Source organism: Leopardus geoffroyi, chromosome D2 (assembly GCF_018350155.1).
Source record: "Leopardus geoffroyi isolate Oge1 chromosome D2, O.geoffroyi_Oge1_pat1.0, whole genome shotgun sequence".
Lineage (NCBI taxonomy): Eukaryota > Metazoa > Chordata > Mammalia > Carnivora > Felidae > Leopardus > Leopardus geoffroyi.
Window position 1 is genome coordinate 61,529,672 of NC_059334.1, and position 27,438 is coordinate 61,557,109.

The window sequence follows — 27,438 nt, forward strand, 5'->3', positions numbered from 1 at the left end:
AGGGAGACGCAGAATCTGGAACAGGCCCCAGGCCCTGAGCTGTCAGCACAGAGCCCAACTCAGGGTTTGAACTCACGAGCTGTGAGATCATGACCTGAGCTGGAGTTGGACACTTAACTGACTGAGCCATCCAGGCGCCTCTCATTGTTTTACTGCTAATTCAGACCTCCGTACTTTCTTTTAAGCCTTAATACCCAGTTGCTGAGAAACTTAACCTTTTATTCAGCATTTACTTGAATTCTTGAACTAGGCGCTAGGGTAGCAGAATGAGCAAAATGGACAAAATCCCTGGCTCCAAGGAGCTTATGGCCTAGAGGGGAAGGTAGGCATTAATTAATAACACAGAGGGACACCTGGGTGGCTCATTTGGTTAAGTGTCTGACTCTTGATTTTGGCTCAGGTCATGATCTCACGGTTAGGAAGTTGGAGCCCCATGCCCCGAGTCCGGCTCTGCACTGATAGCCCGGAGCCTGCTTGGGATTCTCTCTCTCTCTCTCTCTCTCTCTCTCTCTCTGTGTCTCTCTCTCTCTGTCTCTCTCTCTCTCCCTCTCCCTCTCCTCTCTTTCTGCCCCCCCCCCCAAATAAATAAACTTAAAAAAAATTTTTTAAACTGAAGCCACAGAGTGTTAAGGCAAACTGGTATGGTTCTGAAGAAAGAGCACAGAGCCAAGAGGGCTTACACAGAACACCTCATCTAGTTGCCAGGATAGAAGTGGCAAGGGTCCTTCAAAGGATTCCCTGAGGAAAGGTTTAAGCCAAGATCTAAAGGATGAGTAGGTGCTTCCTTGCAAGTAACTCTGGACTGTCCTGGAGAGCAAAAGGCTACTTTTTGAGGGAGAGGGTGGACCCTTGAAGTTATGTGCTAATACATCTGCTTTTCAGGCTGCTATTTATTCTGAGCTGGCTCTGCTGTGCCTTCCCTGGAAGCTATAGGGGTGCGTGGGTCTTTACTGGGGTGGGAGTCTGGGGTAGAATTCTTCTTTTGTTTTACCTCTACTTAATATAAAACATTTATTTTTAACTAGTCCTATGGCTTCCATCAGCAGTATGTTTCCTTTCCCTAATACTGTCAATACTGGCTTTGTTTGCTTCATTTTGTGAGTGCTTTTGGAGTTTGGTGAATGTATAACTCGAGATGACTTTAAATCTTGCTCAAACTGTGCCCATGAACTTGTTATGTAACATATATAGAAAATCCTCTGGGAATGCAAATTGGTGCAGCCGCTCTGGAAAGCAGTGTGGAGGTTCCTCAGAAAATTAAAAATAGACCTACCCTATGACCCAGCAATAGCACTGCTAGGAATTTATCCAAGGGATACAGGAGTACTGATGCATAGGGGCACTTGTACCCCAATGTTCATAGCAGCACTCTCAACAATAGCCAAATTATGGAAAGAGCCTAAATGTCCATCAACTGATGAATGGATAAAGAAATTGTGGTTTATATACACAATGGAATACTACGTGGCAATGAGAAAAAATGAAATATGGCCTTTTGTAGCAACGTGGATGGAACTGGAGAGTGTGATGCTAAGTGAAATAAGCCATACAGAGAAAGACAGATACCAAATGGTTTCACTCTTATGTGGAGCCTGAGAAACTTAACAGGAACCCATGGGGGAGGGGGAGGAAAAAAGAAAAAAAAAAAAAAAAAAAGAGGTTAAAGTGGGAGAGAGCCAAAGCATAAGAGACTGTTAAAAACTGAGAACAAACTGAGGGTTGATGGGGGGTGGGAGGGAGGAGAGGGTGGGTAATGGGTATTGAGGAGGGCACCTTTTGGGATGAGCACTGGGTGTTGTATGGAAACCAATTTGACAATAAATTTCATATATTAAAAAAAAAAAAATCCTCAGTTAAGGTGATGTTTTTCTTTTTTTTTTTCTAAGTTTATTTATTTTGAGAGAGAGGAAGGGAGGGACAGGGGCAGAGGCAGAGAGAGGGAGAGAGAGAATCCCAAGCAGGCTCTGCACTGTCAGCGTGGAGCCCAATGTGGGGCTCAAACTCACAAACTGTGAGATCATGACCTGAGCTGAAGTCGGACACTTAACCGACTGAGTCACCCAGGCGCCCCAAGGTGTGTTTTTCAAGGAAAAATAAAAGACCTGGTCGTAGAAGATAGAGGGTTAAATCTGAAAATTATTCCTTTTGGGGCGCCTGGGTGGCGCAGTCGGTTAAGCGTCCGACTTCAGCCAGGTCACGATCTCGCGGACCGTGAGTTCGAGCCCCGCGTCAGGCTCTGGGCTGATGGCTCAGAGCCTGGAGCCTGTTTCCGATTCTGTGTCTCCCTCTCTCTCTGCCCCTCCCCCGTTCATGCTCTGTCTCTCTCTGTCCCAAAAATAAATAAACGTTGAAAAAAAAATTTTTTTTTGAAAATTATTCCTTTAAAAAAAAAAAAGGATGGGTAGGTGTTAGTGAAGAGGGGAAGGAAGAGTATTCTGGACAGGGAATGGCATTTGTAAAGGACCTGAGTGAGACAGGTGGCAGCCACTGCATTTAAGAAAGTCTCGTGGTACTTGGAACTCAACACATGGAAAATCCAACTACCTGTTTTGTCTTTAAAAAAAATTTTTTTTAAATGTTTTTATTTATTTTTGAGACAGAGCATGAGCAGGGGAGGGGCAGAGAGAGAGGGAGACATGGAATCCAAAGCAGGCTCCAGGCTCCAAGCTGTCAGCACAGAGCCTGACACGGGGCTCGAACCCACGAGCTGTGAGATCATGACCTGAGCTGACGTCGGTTGCTTAACGGACTGAGCCACCCAGGCGCCTCTCCCTGTTTTCTCTTAAAGACTGTTTTTCTATATTCTTTGTCTCGTCACATTATGGTCCAAGTCAGAAATCCTGTATATCACTCTGGATACTTGTGATGTGTCAGTTTATCTAGGTCAAACACCCTCCCCACCCCCCACCCCCCAGTCCCCCTCTCTGGTATGCTTCCAGTTTAGAGTGAGCGGGGAGGGAGAAACAGCTATTTTATAGCACACACACCTCCCAGTAATTCGATCAAACATGAATTTGGGTGCTGTGGTGAAGGGATTTTGCAAATGTAATTAAAGTCCTAATTGGTTAGCTTTGAGTTAATCTAAAGGGAGATTATCCTGGGTGGCCTGATTTAATCAGATGGAATCCCTTTAAAAGAGGGCTAGGCATCCCCTGGGGTCACAAACTGCAGCCATAGCTGGGCCTCCATTGCTCTCCTTCCCTCCCAGGATCATCCCTTGGTAACTGCTTGCAGCTGCTGGCTTCAGGCTTGCCTAGCAGAATTCCCACAATTACATAAGCCAGTTTGCTAATTCCTCGTACTAAACCCATTTTTATATATTTATCAATATTAGGTGAGTATATATAAAGGATATATGTATCCTATTGATTCTGCACCTGTGCTCGAACCCTGACTAATAGACTATTTCTCCTGTAGCCAGTCATTCAGCAAATCCCAAGCTTCTGCTGCTTTAAAAGTTTCTGTCCTTTTGGTCCCTCCTCTCTGTTCCTGTGCATCTGGTTTCATATGAGCTCCACGTCTTCTTGCCTGGATCATTGAAGTTCCCTGCCAGCTGGTCTCTTTGTATCCTGTGAAGTCCTACCACACTGAGTTTATTTTCATGTCATTGCCCAGAGTTTTCTTTCTTTTCTTTTAACATTTATTTATTTTTGAGAGCGCACAAGCGGGGGAGGGGCAGAGAGAGAAGGAGACACAGAATCCAAAGCAGGGTCCAGGCTCCGAGCTGTCAGCGCAGAACCTGATGCGGGGCTTGAGCCCGTGAACCGTGAGATCATGACCTGAGCTAAAGTCAGATGCTTAACCGACTGAGCCACCCAGGCGCCCCTAATTTTGTTTTTAACATTTATTTATTTTTGAGAGACAGAGAGAGACAGAACACAGGTGGGGAACAGGGTTATCTTTCTAAATGACACATCTGATCTTGTCACTCTGCTTAAAATCTTGTAATGGCTTCCTGAAATTTCTCAGGCAAAAATTCAAAAGCTGTTTTTATTTTTATTTTTATTAAAAAAAATTTTTTTTTTTAACCTTTATTTATTTTTGAGACAGAGAGAGACAGAGCATGAATGGGGGAGGGGGCAGAGAGAGAGGGAGACACAGAATCCGAAGCAGGCTCCAGGCTCTGAGCCATCAGCCCAGAGCCCGACGCGGGGCTCGAACTCACGGACCGCGAGATCGTGACCTGGCTGAAGTCGGACGCTTAACCGACTGCGCCACCCAGGCGCCCCAAAAGCTGTTTTTAAAAAAAGAAAAAAGATTTTATTTTTGGGATGCCTGGATGGCTCAGCAGGTTAAGCATCCTACTCTTGATCTCGGCTCAGGTCATAATCTCAACAATTCATGGGTTGGAGCCCCGCATTGGGCTCCGTGCTGATGGTGTGGAGCCTGCTTGGGATTCTGTCTCTCCCTCTCTCTCTGCCTCTCCCTCGCTCATGCTCTCTCTCCCTTTCTTTATCTCTCTCCCTTAAAATAAATAAATAAACTTTAAAAAGATATTTTATTTTTGGGTCATCTCTACACCCAATGTGGGGCTTGAACTCACAACCTTGAGATCAAGAGTCACGCATTCTACCAACTGAGCCAGCCAGGTGCCCTACAAGCCTTAGGTTTTTTATATAACGTCATTTTCTTTCCTGTCTTAGCGTATCAATTTTACTTCCTTTGAAAAAAAAAATGTTAGTGGTTCCCTAGAGTTTGCCACGTACATTTACAGCTAATCCGAGTCCACTTTCAAATAACACTAAACGCCTCGAGCGTAGTGCCAGTAACTTATGCAAGTATTCCTAGCTACTCTCTTCTGTTATAGCACTGCTGTTATTCAGGTGGAGTATCCATAAGCTGTAATCATCGAATACATTGTTGCTGCTCTTATTTTGAACAAACTGTTATCTGTTAACTGTTAACAAGTAGAATAAGAAAAATAAAGGGGTGCCTGGCTGGCTTAGCTGGTAGAGCATGTGACTCGGGATCGCAGGGTTGTAAGTTTGAGCCCCACATCGGGTGTAGATATTACTTAAACAAAAAAAAAAAAGAAAAAGAATTTATTTTGCCTTCATTTATTCCTTCTGACACTCCTTTATGTAGGTCTGAATTTATGACCTGTATCATTTTTTTTTTCTCTCTGAAGAACTTCTCATATCTCGCAAGGTAGGTCTATTGGTGATAAATTCCCTCAATTTTGTTTTCTGGGAAAGCCCATATTTCTCCTTCACTTTAAAGGATAATTTTGCTGGTGTAGAATTCCAGGTTGGTGGGGTTTTTTTTCCTTTCAGTGCTTTAAATATTTCACTCTACTCTCCTTGCTTGCATGGTACCTGAGGAGAAATCCAATATAGTTCTTTGTTCTTCTGTAGGTATGGTGTTTTCTTTTCCCTACCTCAGACTTCTTCCTTGACTTTCTTTGTCTTGATTTTCTGCAATTTGAAATATAATGTGACTAGGTGTAGTTTTTTTTTTTTTTTTAAATTTTAATCCGAGTATAGTTAACATGTAGTGTTATATTAGTTTCAGGTGTACAATGTAGTAATTTATTTAGTTCTGTATATTACTCAGTACTCATCATAAGTGTACTTTTTTTTAATGTTTATTTTTGGGAGAGAGAGAGTGTGAGTGAGCATGAGCAGGGTAGAAGCAGAAAGAGGGAGACAGAGGATCTGAAGCAGGCTCCACACTGTGAGTGCAAAGCCCAATTAGGGGCTTGAACTCATGACTGTGAGATCATGACCTAAGCCGAAATCAAGAGTCGGCCACTTAACCAACTGAGCCACGCAGGTGCCCCATGGTAAGTGTACTCTTCATCCACTTACCTGTTCCATCCATCCTTCCACCCACCTCTGCTCTGGTAACCATCAGTTTGTTCTCTATAGTTAAGAGTCTGTTTTTTTGTTATCTTTTTTCTTTGTTCATTTGTCTTGTTTTTAAATTCCACATATAAGTGGAGACGTATGGTATTTGTTTTTCTCCGACTTATTTCACTTAGCATAATACTCTGTAGGTCCATCCATGTTGTTGCAAATGTCAAGATTTCATTTTTTTTTTTATGGCTGAGTAATATTCCATTGTACACATATACCACATCTTTTTTTTTATCCATTCATCTATCCATGGATACTTGGGTTGCTTCCGTAATTTGGCTATTGTAAATTATGCTGTAATAAACATAGAGGTGCACGTATCTTCTCAAATTAGTGTTTCTATATTCTCTGGGTAAATACCCAGTAGTGGAATTTCTGGGTCATATGGTAATTCTATTTTAATTTTTTAAGGAACTTCCATACTGTTTTCCATAGTGGCTATAACAGTTTGTATTCCTGTCTAGGTGTAGTTTTTTTTTTTTTCTTCAAAGTTTATTTATTTTTGAGAGGGAGGGAGAGAGAGAGAGAAGGTGGAAGGACAGAGAGAGAGAGAGAGAGAGAGAGTCCCAAGCATGCTCTGTGCTTTCAGTGCAGAGGCTGATGTGGGGCTCAAACTCCGTGAACTTCGAGTTCATGACCTAAGCTGAAATCCAGAGTCAGACGTCTAAGTGATTGAGCCACCCAGGCTCACCTAGATTTTTTTTTTTAAGATTTTTTTTTAATCTTATTTTTTTTTAACATTTATTTATTATTGAGAGAGAGACAGACAGACAGAGCATGAGCATGAGCAGGGGAGGGGCAGAGAGAGGGGGATGCACAGAATCTGAAGCAGGCTCCAGGCTCTGAGCTGTCAGCACAGAGCCCAACGCGGGGCTCAAACTCATGAACTGTGAGATCGTGATCTGAGCTGAAGTCTGACACTCAACTGACTGAGCTACCCAGGTGCCCCTCTTTTTTTTTTTTTAAGTTTATTTATTTATTTTGAGAGAGAGAGAGACAGAGCATGCAAGTGAGGGAGGGGCAGAGAAAGGAGAGAGAGAGAGAGAGAGAGAGAGTCAGAGAGAGAGTCCCAAGCAGGCTCTGCACTGTCAGCACAGAGCCCAACACAGGGCTTTAACTCAGAAACCTCAAAATCATGACCCGAGCAGAAACTAAGAGTCAGATGCTTAACTGACTGAGCCACCCAGGTGCCCCTAGGTTTTTAAAAAAGATTTATTTCTGGGGCGCCTGGGTAGCTCAGTCGGTTGAGCGGCCGACTTCGGCTCAGGTCACGATCTCACAGTCCGTGGGTTCGAGCCCCGCGTCGGGCTCTGTGCTGACAGCCTGGAGCCTGTTTCAGATTCTGTGTCTCCCTCTCTCTGACCCTCCCCCATTCATGCTCTGTCTCTCTCTGTCTCAAAAATAAATAAACGTTAAAAAGATTTATTTCTAAGTAATCTACACCCAATGTGGGGCTTGAACCCACAACCCCGAAATCAAGAGTCATATGCTCCACTGACTGAGCCAGCCAAGCACCCTTAGGTGTAGATTTTTTGGTAGTTATCCTTCTTGGTGTTCTCTGAGCCTCTTGGACTTGTGGTTTGATGTCTGTCATTCATTTTGGAAAATTCTCAGTCATTATTGCTGCAAATATTTCTTCTGTTCCCTCCCCTCTTCATCTTCTGCATTCCCATTACATGTATGTTACACCTTATGTAATTGCCCCAGGGTTCTTGGATTTTCTATTCTGGTTTTTTCATTTTACTTTTTCTCTACTTTTCAGTTGGGGAGTTTTCTACTGACACATATTTAAGCTCACTGATTCTTTCCTTGGCCATGTCCAAGGTATCAATGAGCTTATGAAAGGAATTCTCAGGGGTGCCTGGCTAGTACAGTCAGTAGAGCATGTGACTCACAATCTCCCAGTCATGAGTTCAAACCCCACGTTGGGCATGGAGCCTACTTTTCAAAAAAAAAGAGGGGCGGGGCCCCTTCGCTCAGTTGGTTAAGCATCCAATTCTTGATTTTGGCTCAGGTCATGATCTCATGGTTCGTGAGTTTGAGCTCTGCATCAGGCTCCGCACTGACAGCACAGAGCATGCTTGGGGTTCTTTTTCTCTCTGCCCCTCCCATATGCTCTCTTTCTCAAAATAAATACATAAATTAAAAAGTATATATTAAAAATAAAAGGAGTTTGACACTCACCATATTAAATGGGGTGCTTGGCTTGCTTCGTTGGTAGACCATGCAACTCTTGATCTCAGGGTTGTGAGTTTGAGCCCCACGTTGGGTGTGGAGATCACTTAAAATCTTTTAAAAATAAAAAGGTGGGGCGCCTGGGTGGCTCAATCAGTTAAGCATCTGACTTTGGTTCAGATCATGATCTCGTGATTCGTGAGTTCAAGCCCTGCTTTGGACTCTGTGCTGACAGTTTGGAGCCTGGAGCCCGCTTTGGATTCTGATTTGTAACATTTCCTTTTGATTCTTTCTTAGAGTTTCCATTCCTTTGCTTACATTGTCCATCTGTTCTTTGCATGTTGTCCACTTTCCCATTGGAGCCCTTAGCATATCAGTCATAGTTATTTAAATTCCTTTTTTTTTTTTTTAATTTTAATGTTTTTTAAATTTTTATTTTTGAGAAAGAGAGAGAGGGCATATGCATGCGCGCAAATCGGGGAGGGGCAGGGAGAGAGGGAGACACAGAATCCGAAGCAGAGTTCTAAAGTAAATCAGGCTGAGTTAAAATCCTGGCTCTGCCACTGGCTAATACTTGTGTGACTTGGTAAAGTTGCTTATCTGTGCCCTAGTTTTCTCATCCTTAACATGGGGTTAGATTAAAGGGTATTTGTTTTATAGGGTTATTGTGAAGATAAATTCAGAAAATGCATGTCAAGCACCAAGCAAAGTGTCTAGCGTAGAGTCAAAGTTCAGTAAGTGTTAGCTGTGATAAATATCATCTGGTCCCCACATGCCCTGTGTGCGGTCAACGCTGGCTGTTCTTTTTGCCTGGGACACCTCTCCTCTGTCTATCTTCTACCCATCCTTCAAAACATTATTTCTTGTTTTCGCAAAGCATGTTCAGAATCCCTCATCTGTTTTATTTGTTTTTTAAAGTTTATTTATTCATTTTGAGAGGGAGATAGTGCAAGTGGGGGAGAGGCAGAGAGAGGGAAAGAGAGAGAATCCCAAGCAGGCTCTGAAATGTCAGTGCAGAGCCTGATGTGGAGCTTGAACTCAAGAACCACGAGATCGTGACCTGAGTGGAAACCCAAGAGTTGGACCTTAACCGACTGAGCCACACAGGCGCCCTATCCCTCGTCCATTTTAGATAAAGTGATCATATAATTTACCACCCCAAACAGGACACTTTTGAGAGTGGAAGGGGATGCTATTAACAATTGCCCCAGGACAATAATCCCAGGAAAACTGGGAGATAAGGTCGTCTCAATTTTAGATGCCTCTTCTCTGGTTTTCCATTGCCCTCAGTGTCCACAGCATTGTTCACACTGCTGTCCTTGTGGCTTTACTTGTCTTTTACCTCCCATTCTGTAACTCCTTGAGGGCAGGTGCATTACCTCAGTCAGAGCCATGGCCTGAGACCTCTCACAGGACCAGCATGCACCACACACGTACACAGAGGTGATGAGAGTGATCGTGCCACATGTTCATTTTCACCTTTGTCTGTAATTGTTTCTACCTTGAATGTGATCCATGCTTTCGGCCTCTTTCAGATCAATCTATCTTCTTCTTCTTCTTTAAAATTTTAATGCTTTTATTTATTTTTGAGAGAGAGAAAGAGACAGAGCGCCAACAGGTGAGGGCAGAGAGAGAGGGAGACACAGAATCCAAAGCAGGCTCCAGGCTCTGAGCCGTCAGCACAGAGCCCTATGCGGAGCTCAAACTCACGAACCACAAGATCATCACCTGAGCCGAAGTCGGATGCTTAACCATCTGAGCCACCCAGGCGCCCCAGATCAATCTGTCTTCTGGGGTGCACATTCCAGCTCTTCTGGGAAGCCCCCTTTTCTTACTTTGCTCCCCCATCTCTGCTTTCTCTCATCTCCTGTATGTACTGTTGCATATATATTATATCCTGTTCCATGGGTGGGCTCTTGTTCCCCAGTAACACTCAGCTCCCCAAGGATAGGCACGGTGTTGCCCTTTTTTCCAGTGTCTCCCACAGTACGGTCAAGCACAGGGCTGGCTACCAGCAGGCACTCAGGAAACACATATTAGTGTTGGTTTCTCAGTCTGGGACCATTCGCTGGGGCCTGCCCAAACTTAGTCAAACGATGCTAGTGGTGGGTGAAAGCAGGCATTCTACAACTGCGGGAGGTGTTCAGGGCCTCTGGGGCAGACTGTAGTTTGGGGGACAATCCTCATTTCCCCTCTCTGTTCCTTAAGTCCCCAGTTTTGTGTGTGAACAAGATGGAGGCTGATCTGTCTGGCTTTAACATTGATGCTCCCCGTTGGGACCAGTGCACTTTCCTGGGGCGGGTGAAGCACTTCTTCAATATCACAGACCCTCGCACTGTCCTGGTACCAGAGCGGGAGCTGGACTGGGCCAAGGTGATGGTGGAGAAGAGCAGGTGAGCAGCTAGGGGGGAGGGGGCTGGAGGCACTGGGGCAACACTGATGGATCCCTGTGGAGAAGGTGGAAACTAAAGATATGGGAATAGGCAGAGCTCTCCGGAAGGGGGGAGCAGGATGACCTGGGGCACGGAGCCCGGGAGGTAACTGTGTCCATTATCCTTGGGTGGCAGGATGGGTGTTGTGCCCCCAGGCACCCAAGTGGAGCAGCTGCTGTATGCCAAGAAGCTGTACGACTCAGCCTTCCATCCTGACACCGGGGACAAGATGAATGTCATCGGGCGGATGTCCTTCCAGGTCCCTGGTGGCATGATCATCACGGGCTTCATGCTCCAGTTCTACAGGTAGAACCTGGGAGCAAGGTGGTGGGCAGTGTGGCCACTTGGATCTGCCAGGCAGGGAGCCATATTATGATGACAATCACAGCCATCTTTATTGACCCCTTACCAAATACCAGGCACTGTATGTTACCTCACTTAATCTTCTCATCAGCCCTACAGAGAGGTGCTGTATAGATGAAGAATGGAGGTTCTAGAGAGGTGACGTAACTTGTCCAAGTCTACACACAGCCAGGAAATACAGGTGCCTCTCTAGAACTCTCCACGAATCAGCCATCCTACTTCCCTCTTTAGAAAGTACTTATTCAACAATGAAATATTAACGTATTTTTATAACGTAATGTCCCAGTAAAAAATATAGGAAGGTGACCCCCCCCGCCCCTCCTCCCCACCCCCAAAATTAGGAAGACCTATAGGAGAGAATAAACTTTCTCTGTAGCTGCTGGATATTTTACTCCTCTCCTTTCCCCTCTTCTTTCTGCCCCTTGTCCCCCATGCATCCATTTGTCCAGCCAGGCCTTGGGCCAGGTGTTAGGCATATAAAAACTTTAGCCCCTGTCCTTAAAGAGCTTCTCCAGTTTTGTTGAGGAAACCAACAAGTAAACAGTTATAGGTCAGCTTGCTAATAGGTAGGTTGTGGGGAGAGCATGGGGTTGTGAGAACGGGGAGCATAGAATGACTCATTGTTCCAGGAAGGGCCGGGGAAGGGTCAGGGAGGTTTTGAAGAAGTGATGTCTCAACAAAGCAAGATTTAGCCATGTATGAAAGGGGTGTGTGTGTGTGTGTGTGTGTGTGTGTGTGTGTGTGTGTGTGTTCCAGGCAGAGGGACCAGCCTGTGCAAAAGCCCAGGTGCATGAAACAGCATGGGAAGTTTGGGGAACAGCAGGTGATCTGGGTTGTACACCAAGCCTTGCATTGACTCCCCTCTGCGTCTCTGGGCCTTCCTTATGGTAGGACGATGCCGGCTGTGATCTTCTGGCAGTGGGTGAACCAGTCCTTCAATGCCTTAGTCAACTATACCAACAGGAATGCAGCTTCCCCTACATCGGTCAGGTAGGAGACTTGAACCCCAGGCTGTCCATGTGGGTCAGGAGCAGGTAGCTGTCCTTGTGAGGGGAACAGCCCTTCTAAAGGGTTCTCAGGCTATCTTCTCCAGGCGGGGCTTATTCTGGGCAGGTGACCAAGTCCCTCTTTTTACGGTTTGCAAGTATTTTCTGAGGATGACTAGGAGAGTATCTTCCTAGACTAGTTCAAAGTTCATTCATTCATTCATTCTCAAATATTTCTTGGGTAAGTATTAAGTGCCAGGCATGGTTCTAAGGTCCCTGTTCTTATGGAATTTAAGGACTTGTAAGGAAGCAAGCATGATAATCTTAGATTGTAACTCTTGCCATTAGGGAAATAAACAGGTGACAAGATAACAAACAGCAGAGGGGCATCTGTGTAGATGGGCTGGTTGGGGGAAATCTTTTCTGTGGAGCCCGTATTTCTGCGGATTTCTGAAGGATAAGGATTTAGCAACGTGGAGCCGACAGAATTCCCCGTATAGGGAGCGACAGCATGCAAGGGTTCTGAAGCAGAAATGAGTTTGCTCTTTGCTTAAAGTACTGAAGGTGGCCCAGGGGGCTGGAGTGTTGTGTGTGCTTAGGGGGGCGTGTCATATGACGGGATGGGGGATAGTTCACTTGAGCTTCTCAGGCATGAAGCCTCGTGTCCAGACTTTCTCAATGAAGTCTTGGTCTTGCCCTCAGCCAGCAGGGCTCCCCACTCCCAAGCGTGTCTTTCCTCCACTAGGCAGATGGCCCTCTCCTACATCACAGCCACAACCACCGCGGTGGCCACTGCTGTGGGCATGAACATGTTGACAAAGGTACGGTCTGGGGCGGCTGTGGGCATGGTGGCCACTAGGGGGCAGCAAAGTCCTAGGGAAAACTTTGCCCAGGCCTGGCACTACCCTTGTCTGGGTGAGTGGGGTATGGCCCAGAGCAAAGCCAACTATTGGGAGAGGTAGCCGAGCTATCCCCAGGTTGGTCTTTCTTGGGTCTTTGAGGGAATTTGGGTTCCTAGACCAAATGTCTGGATGAGTGGCAGAAGCAAGGTCTCATTTCTTGGTTTATAGTCCTTATTGTTCCTTTCCCCCAACAGAGAGCTCCACCCCTGGTGGGCCGCTGGGTGCCCTTTGCCGCTGTGGCTGCTGCTAACTGTGTCAACATCCCAATGATGCGACAGCAGTGAGTATGGGGCTCCCTTTGCCTCCCTGCAAACCCTAAGGTTAGTGGGGCCAGGGCAGGAAACCAAGGCAGTGGGTGGCTTTGGGGGCTGAAGTGGGTGTGGGGAGGGCTGCCAGACTGCTCCAACAGTGATGGCCACAGGAGTGGCAGGTGACTTAGGTTTAGTCTGTGTTGAATGTTGTGGGAGTCATTTTTTGGATCGTGTGGGATGAGGGTGGGGGTAGGGTGGACTCTGGAGGTTTGTACGAGATCGTGTCCTTTCAACTGCAACTGCAATTTAAGTTGTGATCTCTGCCTACTTCCAAAGCCCTGGGCATGGCTTACAGAACGAAATGTAGCAAAACGAGGTGTCCAAAGATAGAACAGAGCCAAGAAGCTTTGAAAGAAGCCAGAGGAGTAGACAGATGTTTTCCAGGCACCCGGCTCTAAGCTTCGCAGCAGCAAAGGTTAAAGGAGAAATCCGTGTGTCTTGTAGTTCTTGTTTTCTGACTCGAGAAAGCATAGATGTTCCTCTGTTGTAAAACTTAATGACGCAATATACATAAAGCACTCACAGTAGCTCTTGGAAGGGATCAAGTGCTACCTAAGTGTTAGCAATTATTGCTGCTGTTACCGTCACGGCCTTCATCACCATCACCAGTCTCTACTAGCCCTGTTTTCTTGGGACTGCTAGCAAGCGGGAATTCAGCACAATAGCGCTTGTGGAAAGAGTCCACGACGGGAAGAGTCATGCATACACATTGTTCCTCTCTTTCCCTCCTCTATCCAGGTGCTCCTTCCCAACAAATGAATGAGCCCCAGCCACCTATCTGGTCTGGGGTCGAGTGCTGTCGAGAACTGGCCAGAGAATAATAGCCAGTGCAGCCACTATTTATGGAACAGTCACTCTGTCAGGCGCCGGATTAAGTACTTTGCAGGCATTGGTCCCATTTAATCCTCACCATTCCTATGAAGCGAGTGCCATGATTATCCCCATTTTGCAGATGAGGATAACTGAGTCTTTAGAAGGATTTGGGAACCTGCTCAAGATCAAAGACTTACTCAGCATTTTCAGGATCCAACCTAGGCAGTCTGAGCCCCAGCCTAGCTCTCTTAGCCACTGCCCTAGATCACTTCCAAGATGTCGCTCACTGGAATACAGAAGGAAGATCAAAGAGCCAGACTGTAGGAGGTGGCTTCCTGGAGCTGGAGTGTGCTGGCCTTGGTTACCTGCTGTGTCACATTGCTGGCAAGCTTCCAGCACACCCTTCCCACGTTCAGCAGCTCCTGTCTGTGTTTAGGGAACTCATCCAGGGCATCTGCGTGAAGGACGGAAATCACAATGAGATTGGTCATTCCCGGGTGAGCAGAGGCATCCCTTTGGAGTGGGAGGAGGGAATTCTCTTATACCCTGTTTTGTTGTTAGTGGTCAGAGCCGGCCCGGGTTCTGTTGCAGGGTCCCCCTGACTCCGTCCTCCTTCCCCTTGATTTCCGTACATTTCTTGTTCAGAACAAGCTTGTCATGTCCTTTCTCCATCATTTCTGGTCCTGAAGCCATAAAAGTCTAGCTAGGTGAGAGAGGGTTGGGTGAGGATACAGCCCCTGACAGATCCATCCCTTCCCCTTTACCAACTCAGACCTGATCCTGACCCTTGACCCAGCCTGCTGGTGCAGCCCACAAATACTGGATGAGGTCATGCCTGACAACTTGCTCTTTTCTGCCCTCAGAGAGCTGCGGCCATAGGCATCACCCAAGTGGTCATTTCTCGGATCACCATGGCAGCCCCTGGCATGAGTAAGATAAAGAAATCCTCCTGTCCTGGGGGACCCTGGAACACGTGATGGAGGCCTCAACCACACTCAGCTTTTGGGTGGGAGGTGGGGCCCCAGCTTCTATAGCCATGCTTCTCAAAAAACAAATGATAATTCTGTGATGTGGTAGAAATTGCAACTAAGGCTATGCTTGACCATATTACATTGTATAAATCTATCAGAGCCACATGCTGTATACCTTACTCCTACATAGTGCTGGAGTGCAGAAGCCCACGGGAGACCACACTGTAGTTCCCAGAACATCAGTCAGTCAGAGATGTGGGGAAGAAAGTTCTTTTCATTCCACAGATATTCCTTAAGTACCTTCAATGTGCTGGGCACAGTGTGGAGTGCCAGGAAGACAGTGGTAAAGAAAACAAATCCCTTGCCCTGGTTTTGCTTTTAGCAGAGGCATGTTACAGAGTAGGATAGGAGATTTGTTTGCGTGAGCCTTCAAAGATTTAAGTTTTGAGAAGGACGCTTGGGGCCTGCGGTACATGTCCTGTCACAGGTGTGCAAGTGGAGAAGTTTGGGAAGCACCCTTCTCCCAGGACTTAGGGGACAGCTTGGGGGTGGCTGCACCTACACAGTCTTGAAGTATTTTCAGGAACGTCAGGGGAGGTGGAGGGAATCACCTGACTTTGGGAAGGGGTCTTGGAGAGAGTCTTATGGCCTTCCCCCGAGATTCTCCCTGGTCTCTTGCAGTCTTGCTGCCAGTCATCATGGAAAGGCTGGAGAAGCTGCGTTTCATGAAGGTGAGTGGGGTTCCCTTTTGCATCTTCTCTGCCCAGAGCCCCCCAGCCATACTTAGGAGCACCTGATCTTCGTCCTTCCCTCTAGCTGCTGGCCTTACCTCCTTCAGGGAGGGCCCATACCAGTCCCCGCTGGCTGCCCGCTTTAGACGCCATAGCTGGTTGCTTGGCCTTGTCCGTAGAGAGCAAGAGGAACCCCGTTCTCCCTCCTTCACGGCTAGGCGTTTCATGCCTGTGTGTTTCTGGTTGACTGAGCAGGGGTAGGGCAGGCGTGGGGTTCACATTAAGATCTGTAAATCTTACGTGGATCTTTCTTTTTGTTTTTTTTTTTTGTCCAGAAAGTCAAGGTCCTGCATGCCCCATTGCAAGTTCTGCTGTCGGGGTGCTTGTGAGTAACGCGTTTTCTCGTTGTGGGTTCTGTGGCAGCTGGGTCACCCAAGCACTGTCTTCTTGTGTTGTCCATGTCGGAGAACGTGCTCTCTTTTACCTGACTTCCATAGTGCCTGAGCTCTGTATGTGGGCCACACAGAGAGCTCTCGCCCCATCTTTCTTGAAGGCATCAGGCTGGCTAGGCTCTATGCACACATCCGCATGGAGAGCGGAGTGCTTGGGTGCCCTCCTGTCCGGGGCCTCCTCTGAGCTTCAGACTGGAGAAGAGAGGAAAACCACAATCCAGTCCCACTACAAAAAAGAAATGATAATTCTGTGGCAGTGAGAGAGGTGTCCGCGAATGCTGAGGAGGTGGTAAACGTATTGCAATGTCTCACTGTATCAAGTCAACATGCTCTACACCTTACATGGACACTGTGTTCTATGGCAACTATATCTCAGTATAAATCAATTAAGTAAATACACAGACCTGATGAGACATAACAGTGATGGGACAGCCTGTGGCCGTCACGTGTCCCAACCTCGCACAAAAGGAAAACACCGTAGGCGCCTGGGTGGCTCTGTCGGTTAAGCGTCTGTCTCTTGATTTTGACTCAGGTCATGATTTCCTGGTTCGTGAGATCGAGCCCTGTGTTGTGCTCTGTGATTACGGCACAGCCTGCTTGGGATTCTTTCTTAATCCCTCTCTCTCTGGTCCTAGCCCATTCGCACTCTCTCCCCCCCGCCCCCCAAACACACAAACATTTGAAAAATAAGTAAATGGACTGCCTGGGTGGCTCGGTGGGTTAAGTGTCTTGGCTTTGGCTCAGGTTATGATCTCACAGTTCCTGAGTTCAAGCCCAGCGCTGGGCTCTGCACTGACAGCTCGGATTCTGTGTGTGTCCCTCTTTCTCTGCCCATCCCCTGCTTGTGCACATGCGCGCGCTCTCGCGCTCTCTCTCAAAAATAAATAAGTAAGTAAGTAAATAAAACACAAGCCATGGCGGCGTGCTTCGGTGCCTGCCCTTGACTGGCTGTGTCCTAGTGTCAGTCACACTTTACAAGGCCATGGGGCTAACGACAATAACAGGAATAACCAACATGTATTGAGTGTTTCCTGTGTGTCCCTGCTGTGCTCATGGTTCACATCTATAATTTCGCTGAATCTCCTCCGCCCTAGAAGTATAGATAGGGCCGTCATCTCCTTTTACAAATGAAGAAACCGGGGCTCAGAGAGATGGAGACACTCACCCAAGGCTCTGTAGCCCATAATTGCCGGAGTTGTGGTCAGATCCTTAGTAGTCTCCGAGGTGACTCTGCTTACTGAGTCACCACTGAGTGAGTGGTTACCACGAGCTGAGTGCCACATGTGCACTTTTCATTTAATCCCCACGGTGGCCCTGCAGAGTAGGTATCCTTGTCTTCCCCCTGCTGGCTCAGGGGTAACTCGCCCAATATGACACAGTGAGGAAGTAGCAAAGCTGGGATATGAACCTTGCTCTGTTAGATTCCCAAGTCCTGTAAGACAAGACCCTGGAGCTGAAACATCTGAGAACCTTAGAAATGCTCTTAAGCCCTTCCCCAGACCTCTTGAGTCAGCATCGCTTTTTAACAAGCCCCATGAGTTACCTGCACGCACAGTGAAGTTTGAGAAGCTGCCCTGTTCTGGTCTCCACCAGCCCAGGTGTTCATAGCCGTGGGGGGCAGGACCTCCGGTGTCATAACCCTCACTGCTCAGTGCTTGTGGTCTTTAGGGCTGCTAGTTATACTCCCAGTGCCTTCGTTCTCTTCATCTGCTTGGACAACAGGTGGATGTGGGAGGTGGAGGGAGGCTGATTCCATCCCATCCCAGAATGAATATCCTGGCACTGAGAGACCAAGAGAAGAGTTGCAGGGAGAGGAGCCATGGGGTGGCAGGGAGGGCAGGCTGGGAGAGTGGGCATCTCCTCCTTCCTTTGGGGGACTCAGAGATAGGATGTGAGTAGGCCTGTGGGGAGATGCCCCTGACACTTTGTTTCTCCTTTCTTCCAGCCTCATCTTCATGGTGCCAGTGGCCTGTGGGCTCTTCCCACAGAAATGGTAACAGCTCTTCGTTCCTCGCTTTGTTTTACTGAATGCCCTGTCCCTGCTCTCCCTGACCTGCCTGCTGTCCTGAAGGAGACAAGGAGGGGCAGGAAGGGCAGCATTTTTGTCTGAGGACAAGTGCCTATCAGCCTAAACTCTGGGCCTCTTAACACTGGGGGAATGGTAAACCAAAACAGAGCTCCAAGGGGTGGAGGCATGCGTGGCTTCCTCCCAGTGGAGCAAGGACTGCCTTGGAGGGAAGTGGGGGAACAACAAGAAACTTTCTGTCCCTGCTGGTTAGGTTATTAGATACATCCTCCCTGGCTAGATCTGGTCCTTGAAATTGAACAAAGGTACAGGTACTTATTCTGGCTTGTGTTTGCTAGGGGGTGGATGACTTGGGCCTCTCTATTTCTCTTGCATGTTCTGGCAGGGAAGGGATGTGAAAAGGGATGGTGGAAAGGGGAAACAAAGCATCAGACTGTGGGAGGGGAGCGGATTAGCTCCAGGAGACGAAGTGCAGCTTGGATATATACCGAGAAGATACCAGGTTCCCCTGCTGTAGTATTCATATTTCGGTGTCGTGTGCTAGACTTCTGTGTTCCAAGCACACAGGAGACGTGCTTGTGCTTGTAATCTTGCAGAGAAGATGGAAGTTTGGCACCAAGGAGAATGAAGTCAGGCCCGAGTAGAAGTAAAAGCAATATATTATGTTGTATAGAGGCCATTCATTCTGATGGAAAAATCAGGGAGGGCTTCTTAGAGATGGCATTTGAGTTGGACTTTATCTGACGATAATTTGTTGCTTGTCCAGTTGGCACGCTCATAATCCCCTTCTGTCTTCTCAGTGAATTGCCAGTTTCTTATCTGGAACCAGAGCTCCAAGACGCCATCAGAGCCAAGTATGGAGAACTTGTGCCTTATGTCTACTTCAATAAGGGCCTCTGAATGCCCCACCCCAGTAAGGACCAGTCTGTGCCCATATTCACCAGCTCCTCAGCTGCTCTGTATACCTGTCCCCTCATTCCTCTGCCCACAGGCCCTGAAGGCCAGGGTGGATTTGGGAGGTGGGGAGCCTCGTGTTTTCACCCAGGCTTATTGGACTCCAGAGGATAAAAGTGAACAAGGGGAGCAAAAGCCAAGTCTTCTATCTGTTCCTCCCTTAACCACCATCCCCTGGAGACCAGGAGCTGAGACCCCCTGAGGGAGATACTCAGACCATTTGGAAAAATTAGGAAACTCTGGGGATTCTAGTTCCAGCCAGGACTGGGGAAGAGCCCCTGGGACAAAAAGATGCTCTTAGTCCTCTTCTCTTCCTCCTCATCTTGTCTCATGCTATGAAACTTTTTACCCTTGCAATTCTAGCCAACTCAGGAAGGGAGGGGAAGAAGCCTTTGCCAACGTGGGGCTCTTCTCTGTTCTTTCTCATTCTCGTCCCCAGTGTCCCCTGGTCAGAAAGCGTCCTTGGGAGTGCTGCTAAACTTGAGATAGTCAGGCTGTTTCATGAGGCAGCAAAGTTTCATGGTGCTTTAAGCCCTATTGACACTGACTTTGATCTCCTATGCTAAAATCATGTCTGATTTTGCTTCTCTGTGTTTGAAAAATAAGTCCACTAACTGTGAGTAAAAAGAATATATGTAGGCATTAACAGCACATTTTAATGGGTATATTTTCCTAGCTGCCTCCCTTCTCAGCCCATTGGGTTAAACACCAAAGACTAGTGTGTTCTGAATAGGAAAGAGAAGTTTTATTTGGATACCTCCGAGAAGTAACCAACCAGGACCAAAGAGCCTTAAAGGACACACAGCAAAGTGCAGCCATTTGCCCGTCCCATCTTGGCTGCTGTAGGTGACTTTTCAGGCTCGGGGTGGGGTGGGGGTGGAAGGAGACCATTGTGGCTTACGAGGGATCAATGTCTGAGTTTCATCTAGTAGAATTTCCTGACCGTTCAAAGGATATCACTGTGAATCAAATAAATTTCTTGAAAGAGTGTAATGAACTGTATGCAGACTGAATTAGTAAAGCCTGGATGGAAAGCAGGATCTGGTCTCACTTTGACCTTGGCATGCAAGAGGTTATCACAACTATAAGGGAACCTGTCTGATGCCTGGAGGTGATTGTTTATTTCCCTTATTACAGAGGAAAAAGCTGCTGGACGCTGCAGAATGGGAGCTTTGTTGTTCTAGAGCAGCAAACCGTGGCTCAAGGGCCTAAATCCACCTGCTACTTGTTTTTGTGTGCCTGGGAATTATATTTTAAAAGGCAAAAAAAGAAAAAGCCAAGAATATATGACAGAGACCCCCATGTATGTGGCATGCAAAGCATAAAATATTTGCTCTCTGGCCCTGTACACAAAATGTTTCCCCTACTCTGGAGCAATGGTTCTTAATATATTTCAGAGTCACCTGGATGGGTTGTTAAAATAGAAATTGTGGGTCCAGATATATGTCTTGAGGCAAGGAAAACAAAAGCAAAAATAAACTATTGTTACTACATCAAAATAAAAAGCTACACAGCCGAAGAAACAGTCAACAAAACTAAAAGACAAGCTACTGAATGGGAGAAGATATTTGCAGATGACATAGCTGATACAGGGTTCTTATCCAAAATACATAAAGGACTTATACAACTCAACACACACAAAAACAAATAATCCAGAAAAAAAAAAAAAAAAAAAAAAGCAGGAAAAGGCACCTGGCTGGCTCAGCTGGAAAAGCATGGACTCTTGATCTTGGGATTGTGGGTTCAAACCCCATGTTGGGTAGAGAGTATTTAAATAAAATTAGTTTTGTAAAAAAAAAATAGGCAGAAGACATGAACAGATATTTCTCTGAAGAAGACATACAGGGGTGTGTGGGTGGCTCTGTCGTTTAAAGTGTCCCGACTCTTGATTTCGTCTCAGGTCATGATCTCATGGTTCTTGGGTTTGAGCCCTGTGTCGGGCTCTGTGTTGGCAGTGTGGAGCCTGCTTGGGATTCTCTCTGTTTATCCCCTGCGGCTCTCTCTGTCTGTCTGTCTCTCTCTCTCTCTCTCTCTCTCTCTCTCTCAAAATAAGTAAACATTAAAAAAATTTTAGGGGTGCCTGGGTGGCTCAGTCGCTTAAGCATCTGACTTGTTTTCAGCTTAGGTCATGAGTTCCCGGTTTTGTGGGTTCAAGCCCTATGTTGGGAGCCTGCTTGGGATTGTCTTCTCTCTCTGCCCCTCCCCTGCTCGCACTCTCTCTCTCAAAATAAGTAAAATTAAAACAAAACAGAACTCATAAATTCATCCTTTTAAAGTGTACAATTCTATGGGTTTTAGTACATCCAGGGTTGTAATCATTATCACTAATTTCAGAATATTTTTATTACTCCCCAAAGAAACTCTGTACCATTTGGCAGTCTCTGGATTCCCTTCATCCCGCACCCCCTTGAAACTCCTTATCTACTTTCTGCCTTTATGGATTGGCCTATTCTGGACTTTTCATATAAAGGAAATCATACAGTTTATGGCCTTCTGTGTCTGACTTCTTTCATTTAGCATGATATTTTCTTTTTTTTTTTTTTAATTTTTTTTTTCAACGTTTATTTATTTTTGGGACAGAGAGAGACAGAGCATGAACGGGGAGGGGCAGAGAGAGAGGGAGACACAGAATCGGAAACAGGCTCCAGGCTCTGAGCCATCAGCCCGGAGCCTGACGCAGGGCTCGAACTCACGGACCGCGAGATCGTGACCTGGCTGAAGTCAGTCGCTTAACCGACTGCGCCACCCAGGCGCCCCTAGCATGATATTTTCAAAGTTCATCCATTCCATAACATGTGCAATTTGACTTTAGCTAGTTTCTGAGCAGAAAAGTCTGCGTCTCTGAGCCAGCTTCCTTAGGATAGGAGATCTGGCCTCCGCTTTGCCCATTTCCAAAGGCAAATAGGAAAAACATTACCAGAGCAAGCCAGAGCTTGGAAGCAGTCCCACACTGATGTTCTTTCAAGAATTGACAACCTTCTCCTTTCCTTCCCAGCTCCTTAAACTTCCTAGCATTCCTCCTCCTTTTATAGACAGTCGCTCTTTTGGAAAAGTCTGAAGTTTGTAGTGGCTACAGTTTAGAGGACTTTAGAGAGTGCTCCCTCAAACTGCACCTCAGCTCCATTTTGCAAGACCTCTCTGCTTCTCTTTGAGTTGGCACCTGTGGGATGTCAGAAGCGAGGTGATTAGGGTGACTCAAACACCTTCGTGTGAGAAGTGTTAATCCAGACAGGTAGGGTTTAGTGTTTGTCTCATGCAGCGGCTCGGTGTAAGCTTTCAGATAAAGAAAGGGAAGTTAGGACAAAAACCTCCTGTGTTTGCTAAATTGAAATTAGCATCCTGATGATGATACCTGGCTTTTATATAGGAAGGCTTCTAAAACCTTGAAGCCAGGACTGAGACCCTGTGCTGTGAAAATAATTTGGCCTGTGCCTAGTACCGAATCTATTTCTCCCCTAGGGAGCTTGATTGTAGTATGGATGAATTTCTAAGACATTTGAGATTGGCAAAAACACTTGTTACCTTTTGTAACACTTGGGAAAGTAGGATCAAGATAGAGGCAGAACCAATCTCTTCACTCTTATCTGTTTCCCACTTTGCCACCATTTAAGCCAAGAACAAACTCCCTGTGGGCTCAGCCATGGGCTAGCCTAGGCCAGGCTACAAAATGCTTTGGCAGGATTTTGAGAGGAAATTGGCAGCTACAGGAATCTGGCCTCTCTGGCATGGTTCTTCACTTGTTCATTTATTTTACGAACATTGTTGGACTCATGGTTGGGCTTTGTACAAGATGTTGCAGGGATATCTTAAAAAAAAAAAAAAAAAAAGAATAACACCCGGTGTGCCCTACAAAAAGCTGTGAATTTAGTGGTAGGGGCCAGCCAGGCAGATACTACAATCAGATACAGTGTGTTTTTGTGTTAGGGAATCCAGAAGAAGAAACAAGGGAGGGGGTGGGAACTAGAAGTTCCCCAGCACACTGGGGCATCTCTTAAGAGTTTGGTTTAAGTGGAATGTGTGGGGAAATGTAGTGGCAGATGAGATAAAAAGAAGTAGGCAGGCATCAGGATACAAGAGGGAACCCTATTGAGTAGTTTGGACTATATATTCCGTAGGTAGTTGAAGTATTTCAAGAGGGAAAGCCGTAAGACAGTATGTCAAGAGCGCACTTGCTGTGGCGTGCGGCAGGCATTCGAGAGGGAAGAATTGGCAACAGGGCCAGCAGGGAGAGCATTTATGTTTAGCCAGAAGATGAGAACACGGATGGAAACAATGGGAGTGGATTTCAGAGCGATTTCTGAGGTAGAGTCAATAGAATGTTGTCCGTGGAACTTGGGGTGACACAGCACCGTGCCTCAGGTAAAGGTATTATTTCACAGAGAATTCACACGGACCTAACCTACCACTGGGCGATTTGAGCCAAGGTACCAGGGCTGTGCTTCAAAACAAAAAACGTCAAAAGACTTTTAGGCTGCAATTGTTTTCTTCGTTAGGAGTACCACAACTTATTTTCCGATACTCTTCAGAATTACCATACCCCTCTTCGCTCTTTGCAGAAGTGTAGAAATCTAGTACTTCCGCCACGCTTAAGATGGCTGCATCCGAATTAGACTTTCCGATGTTCGTACCAGAGGGCCCCGCCCCCGGATCGGAGCTCCTTCCGCCACTCTCTGTGGCGTGGGGCGCGTTGACACCGCCATGCAGCACTCAAGATGGCCCGGCTTCCTCCTACTTTTCATTGGCTGGCTCTCTCAGGTCTTCCGTCTCCATTGGGAGGGTGAAGGGGCGGAACTTCTACTTGATCGACAGCTATTTTGGTCAATGGACGAAGGGCAAGAGCCCGTGAACCGCTGGAACTGGAGAGCCTGCCCAGTGTGTGGGAGGGTGTTTGGGCTGGGGCGGGGTGGAGCAGAGCCGGAAGCGGGAGGGGAGAGTGAAACAGGAAAAGAAGGGAAGAAGGAAGAAGAGGGAAGAGGAGGAGAGGGAGGAGGAGGAGGGAGGTGGCGGCGCCGTGGCGGAGGAGCAGGAGCAGGAGGGGGATGGAGAGGAGAAGGCTCCTGGGTGGCATGGCGCTCCTGCTCCTCCAGGCGCTGCCCAGCCCCCTGTCAGCCAGGGCTGAACCCCCGCAGGTAAGGGGGAGGGGGCGTCCGGGCCAGCCTGGGGGCCTGGGGGTCGTCGAGGCCTGGCTGGAGGGGGCTGAAGACGGCGTCGCTGCCTGGCTGGAGGGGGCTGAAAGAGTGTCGTCGTCAAGAGTTGAGGGGTCCCGAGAGTGGCTCCCGTGCCTGGAGTGGACAGGCTCTAAGGGGGCGTCGGTGTTTAGCTGAGGGACACCTGTTTTGGTGTCAGGGAAGTGGCACAGGCATGGTGCCCAGTGAGTGAGGGACCTTTGCGAGAGCTGTTAGGTCAGATGGGCCGGGATGACCGTGACTGGGTAGTGGGGCCCGGCTGAGGCGTGGGGGGCGCATTCGTGCCCCCGCGTGGAGCAGGTCTTCAAGGCAGTAATGCAGTGTGTACGTGTGTGCGGGTAGGGGTTAGTGGGTTATTGAGCTGGCCTGTGAGGGAAGAGGGGCTGAGAGGATATTTGTTTCATACTGGATAGGGAAAAGTTCTGAGCGTATCTTGGCTCCATTTTTAATGTGTTGGAGGCAAAGGGTTGGAGGCCGGGCTCTTGGAAGGCCTGTGGGATGGAGTAGATCAGGACCCTTCAGGAGGAGGGCACACTTGAGCTGTAACAAGCTCTTGCTGTTAGGCTGGCTGGCTTGGGAGAGCCAGCAACTGATGCTGATCTAGGCCAGTTCGGGGCTTTTGAGCAAAGGGTGGTGCTGATGCCAACATGGGCAGCAAATGGAGCACCCCAGCTTTTCTTGCTGGGTGGCTTGCTTTTTATCCAGGCAGAGAAGCTTGCTTGTGTCGATTCCAGCTCTGGCTGGCATTTCGAAACCCTAATGGGAGTGTTACTCCTGGTGCCAAGTTGGGTGGGGTGCAGTAGGGGGAATCACCCCTCCTTCCTTTGCATTTGGCAAGGCTTTACCATTCTATTTTCTTCACTTTCTGTTCTCTTCCCTGTCTTTTCAGAAGAGAATAGACACGCGCTCACTTTCACACATGGCATGATGGCAGAGTCTATCCAGCTTAGCACTTGAACTTTGCGTTGTGATCAAGAGTAGAAGCTGAGTGCCAGCAAAAATACTATCTTTGCCCTAGGAGTTTATGGGCTTCCTTTTTACATATACATCTTGTTTTGCCCATTAGTATCCCTTATTTTATTTTTTTATTAGTTTTTTAAGTTTGTTTATTGAGAGAGAGAGAGAGCGAGCGAGTGAGCATGAGTGGGGGTAGGTGCAGAGAGAGAGGGGGAGAGAGAATTCCAATCACACTGCGCAGAGCCCGACGTGGAGCTCAAACTCAGGAACCACTAGATCATGACCTGAGCTGAAATCAAAAGTCGGACTTAACCGACTGAACTACCGAGGCACCCCAGTATCCTTTATTTAAAAAATTAGTTTTTAAAATGAGGTGAAATTCACCTAACATAAACCATTTAAAACCATTTTACCATTTTAAAGTGAACAATTCAGTGGTGTTTAGTACATTCACAATGTTGTGCAACCACTACATCTAGTTCCAAAACATTTTCATCACTTGAAAAGAAAACCATCTACCCATTAAGCAGTTCCTCCCTGATTTCCCTTTCTCCCAGCTCCTGGCAACCACCAATCAGTTTCCTGTCTCCATGGATTTACCCATTCGGGATATTGCAGAGAAACAATTTGTGATATTTTCTGTCTGCTTTCCTTTAACATCATGTTTGTGAGGTTCATCATGTCACATGATTACATGTTACACATGGGTTACGTGTTATACATCATAACATGTACCAGTACCTCAATCCTTTTTGTGGCTGAATGATACTCCATTGTATGGCTATACCACAATTTGTTATTCATTTATCTGTTCAAGTGTCTTCTGTCCCCGCCTCCCCCCCCCCCCCCCCCCGCAATCTATTTATGTACATTTGAAATAACATGTGAAAGGAATAGAGCTCCTTTTCTTGCCCAGTATATTCCCTTTTCTAGGGCTGGGACCTTTCCATTTTAGGGTTTGTTGCAGTTCTTCCTTGTCCTAGTTAAAATCATAAACTGGCAGGAGAGATATTTTCTTTGTTTACTGGAAAAGTTAGAACCCTCAGGACTGGTGAAGTTAAGAAGTATAGAAGTTGACACAACAAAATATACAAGAAACTGTTGCTTTGCCTTTGTGTCTATTTCTGTAAGTAAAGAAAGGTCATTCTCAATATCCAGTAAATAACATTGCTGGTGGAGGGTTGATTTAAGAACATTGCAGCCTTAGATGGGTGCCCTAGGCCTGTGGATGCTTCACCCGGCTGGAAGAGCAGTGGTGGGCCTCCTGAGTTGATGGTGGGAACCGGATCCACTTCCTTGGCAGAGGATGGAAAGTGGAGGTTCCCACCAGGTCATGGAAGCCTGGGAGCTGGCGAGAAGATGTGGGAGGGGAACTTCAGTATCATGCCAGTTTATCGATCACAGGCCGTTTTCTTGCCATTTCTCTGCCACTTCCAATACTTATTTTGGGGACAGGGTGGCTTTTGTACTTTGTTCCATTTGGGTGGATCTCGTGCTGACCAGCAGCTATTATGTGGTTACAGTTCTTGCAGAGAAGAGAAAGTTTTTTGTAATGAGTGGGCTCCCTCTTCCTGACCCTCCCCCCACCCAATACTCCCATCCCCACCTCATACCCTTGTCTCTTTCTGTCCATGAGTGCTAGATATCTATAGTGAGATTTGTGTTTTGAATTTTAACCTTTGGAATGGAAGTTACTATATAATTATTAACTCTGAATCCAGCACTGTTTAGTCAATTTGGTTTTTGTTTTGAGGTTTTTGTTGATTTTTGGCTTGTAGAAATCAGTAAAAAAAAAAAAAAAATCCGAGACCATTTTGGCATAGGACGTACTTCAGGTACTCACTGTCCTTATTTCAACAAGTGGCTTCCAGCTAACTCTGAGTCAAGGAGGACTCAGCTGTACTCATTCCGTATTGAACATGGTGTGGGTATCTTATTACATTATTTTTCCCTTGAAATGCCACTATCAAATACAATCTTTTTTTTTTTTTTTTTTTTTTTTTACATATGTATCTAATATCAGAAATATATGGCATTAAGGCAGCTTACTTTCCCTGTTATCAGCTCTCCACTGGAATTGTCATTTCTTGTCATCCTGGCCCAGGAAAGTTAACAGCCTAGCTTACTTCTGAGATTGGGAACTTGGGCTTGACTCTCCTATAGGTTACTGTGACTCAGATGTCACTCCTTAAATCCATAAAGAGTTAAAAAAAAAAAAAAAAAAAAAAGCCGTGGAGTTGCCAGACTGAGACCTTGGCATTTGTCTCTTCTAGTTAAATAATGGTTGAGATACATAGAGTTCATTTCTTTCTATTGTTGGTTAG

The 27,438-nt window shown here is 46.7% G+C and overlaps 2 protein-coding genes across 8 annotated transcripts in view; both read left to right on the forward strand.

Moving 5' to 3' along the window:
• Positions 1 to 19,964, forward strand: part of SFXN2 (sideroflexin 2) — a 60,540-nt gene extending 40,576 nt beyond the window's left edge. For all 7 annotated transcript variants that reach the window (XM_045438735.1, XM_045438733.1, XM_045438736.1 and 4 more), the window contains 11 exons: positions 10,239 to 10,423; positions 10,598 to 10,768; positions 11,717 to 11,815; positions 12,557 to 12,632; positions 12,908 to 12,993; positions 14,274 to 14,334; positions 14,701 to 14,767; positions 15,490 to 15,539; positions 15,875 to 15,924; positions 17,937 to 17,984; positions 18,818 to 19,964. In XM_045438735.1, the coding sequence (XP_045294691.1) occupies positions 10,263 to 10,423; positions 10,598 to 10,768; positions 11,717 to 11,815; positions 12,557 to 12,632; positions 12,908 to 12,993; positions 14,274 to 14,334; positions 14,701 to 14,767; positions 15,490 to 15,539; positions 15,875 to 15,924; positions 17,937 to 17,984; positions 18,818 to 18,917 (969 nt within the window). In that variant the 5' untranslated portion in view covers positions 10,239 to 10,262 and the 3' untranslated portion in view covers positions 18,918 to 19,964. The remainder of the gene's footprint in view (positions 1 to 10,238; positions 10,424 to 10,597; positions 10,769 to 11,716; positions 11,816 to 12,556; positions 12,633 to 12,907; positions 12,994 to 14,273; positions 14,335 to 14,700; positions 14,768 to 15,489; positions 15,540 to 15,874; positions 15,925 to 17,936; positions 17,985 to 18,817) is intronic.
• A 3,948-nt stretch (positions 19,965 to 23,912) lies between these two features.
• Positions 23,913 to 27,438, forward strand: part of WBP1L (WW domain binding protein 1 like) — a 60,660-nt gene continuing 57,134 nt past the window's right edge. The window contains exon 1 of the mRNA XM_045438741.1: positions 23,913 to 24,100. Coding sequence (XP_045294697.1) covers positions 24,011 to 24,100 — 90 coding nt within the window. The 5' untranslated portion in view covers positions 23,913 to 24,010. The remainder of the gene's footprint in view (positions 24,101 to 27,438) is intronic.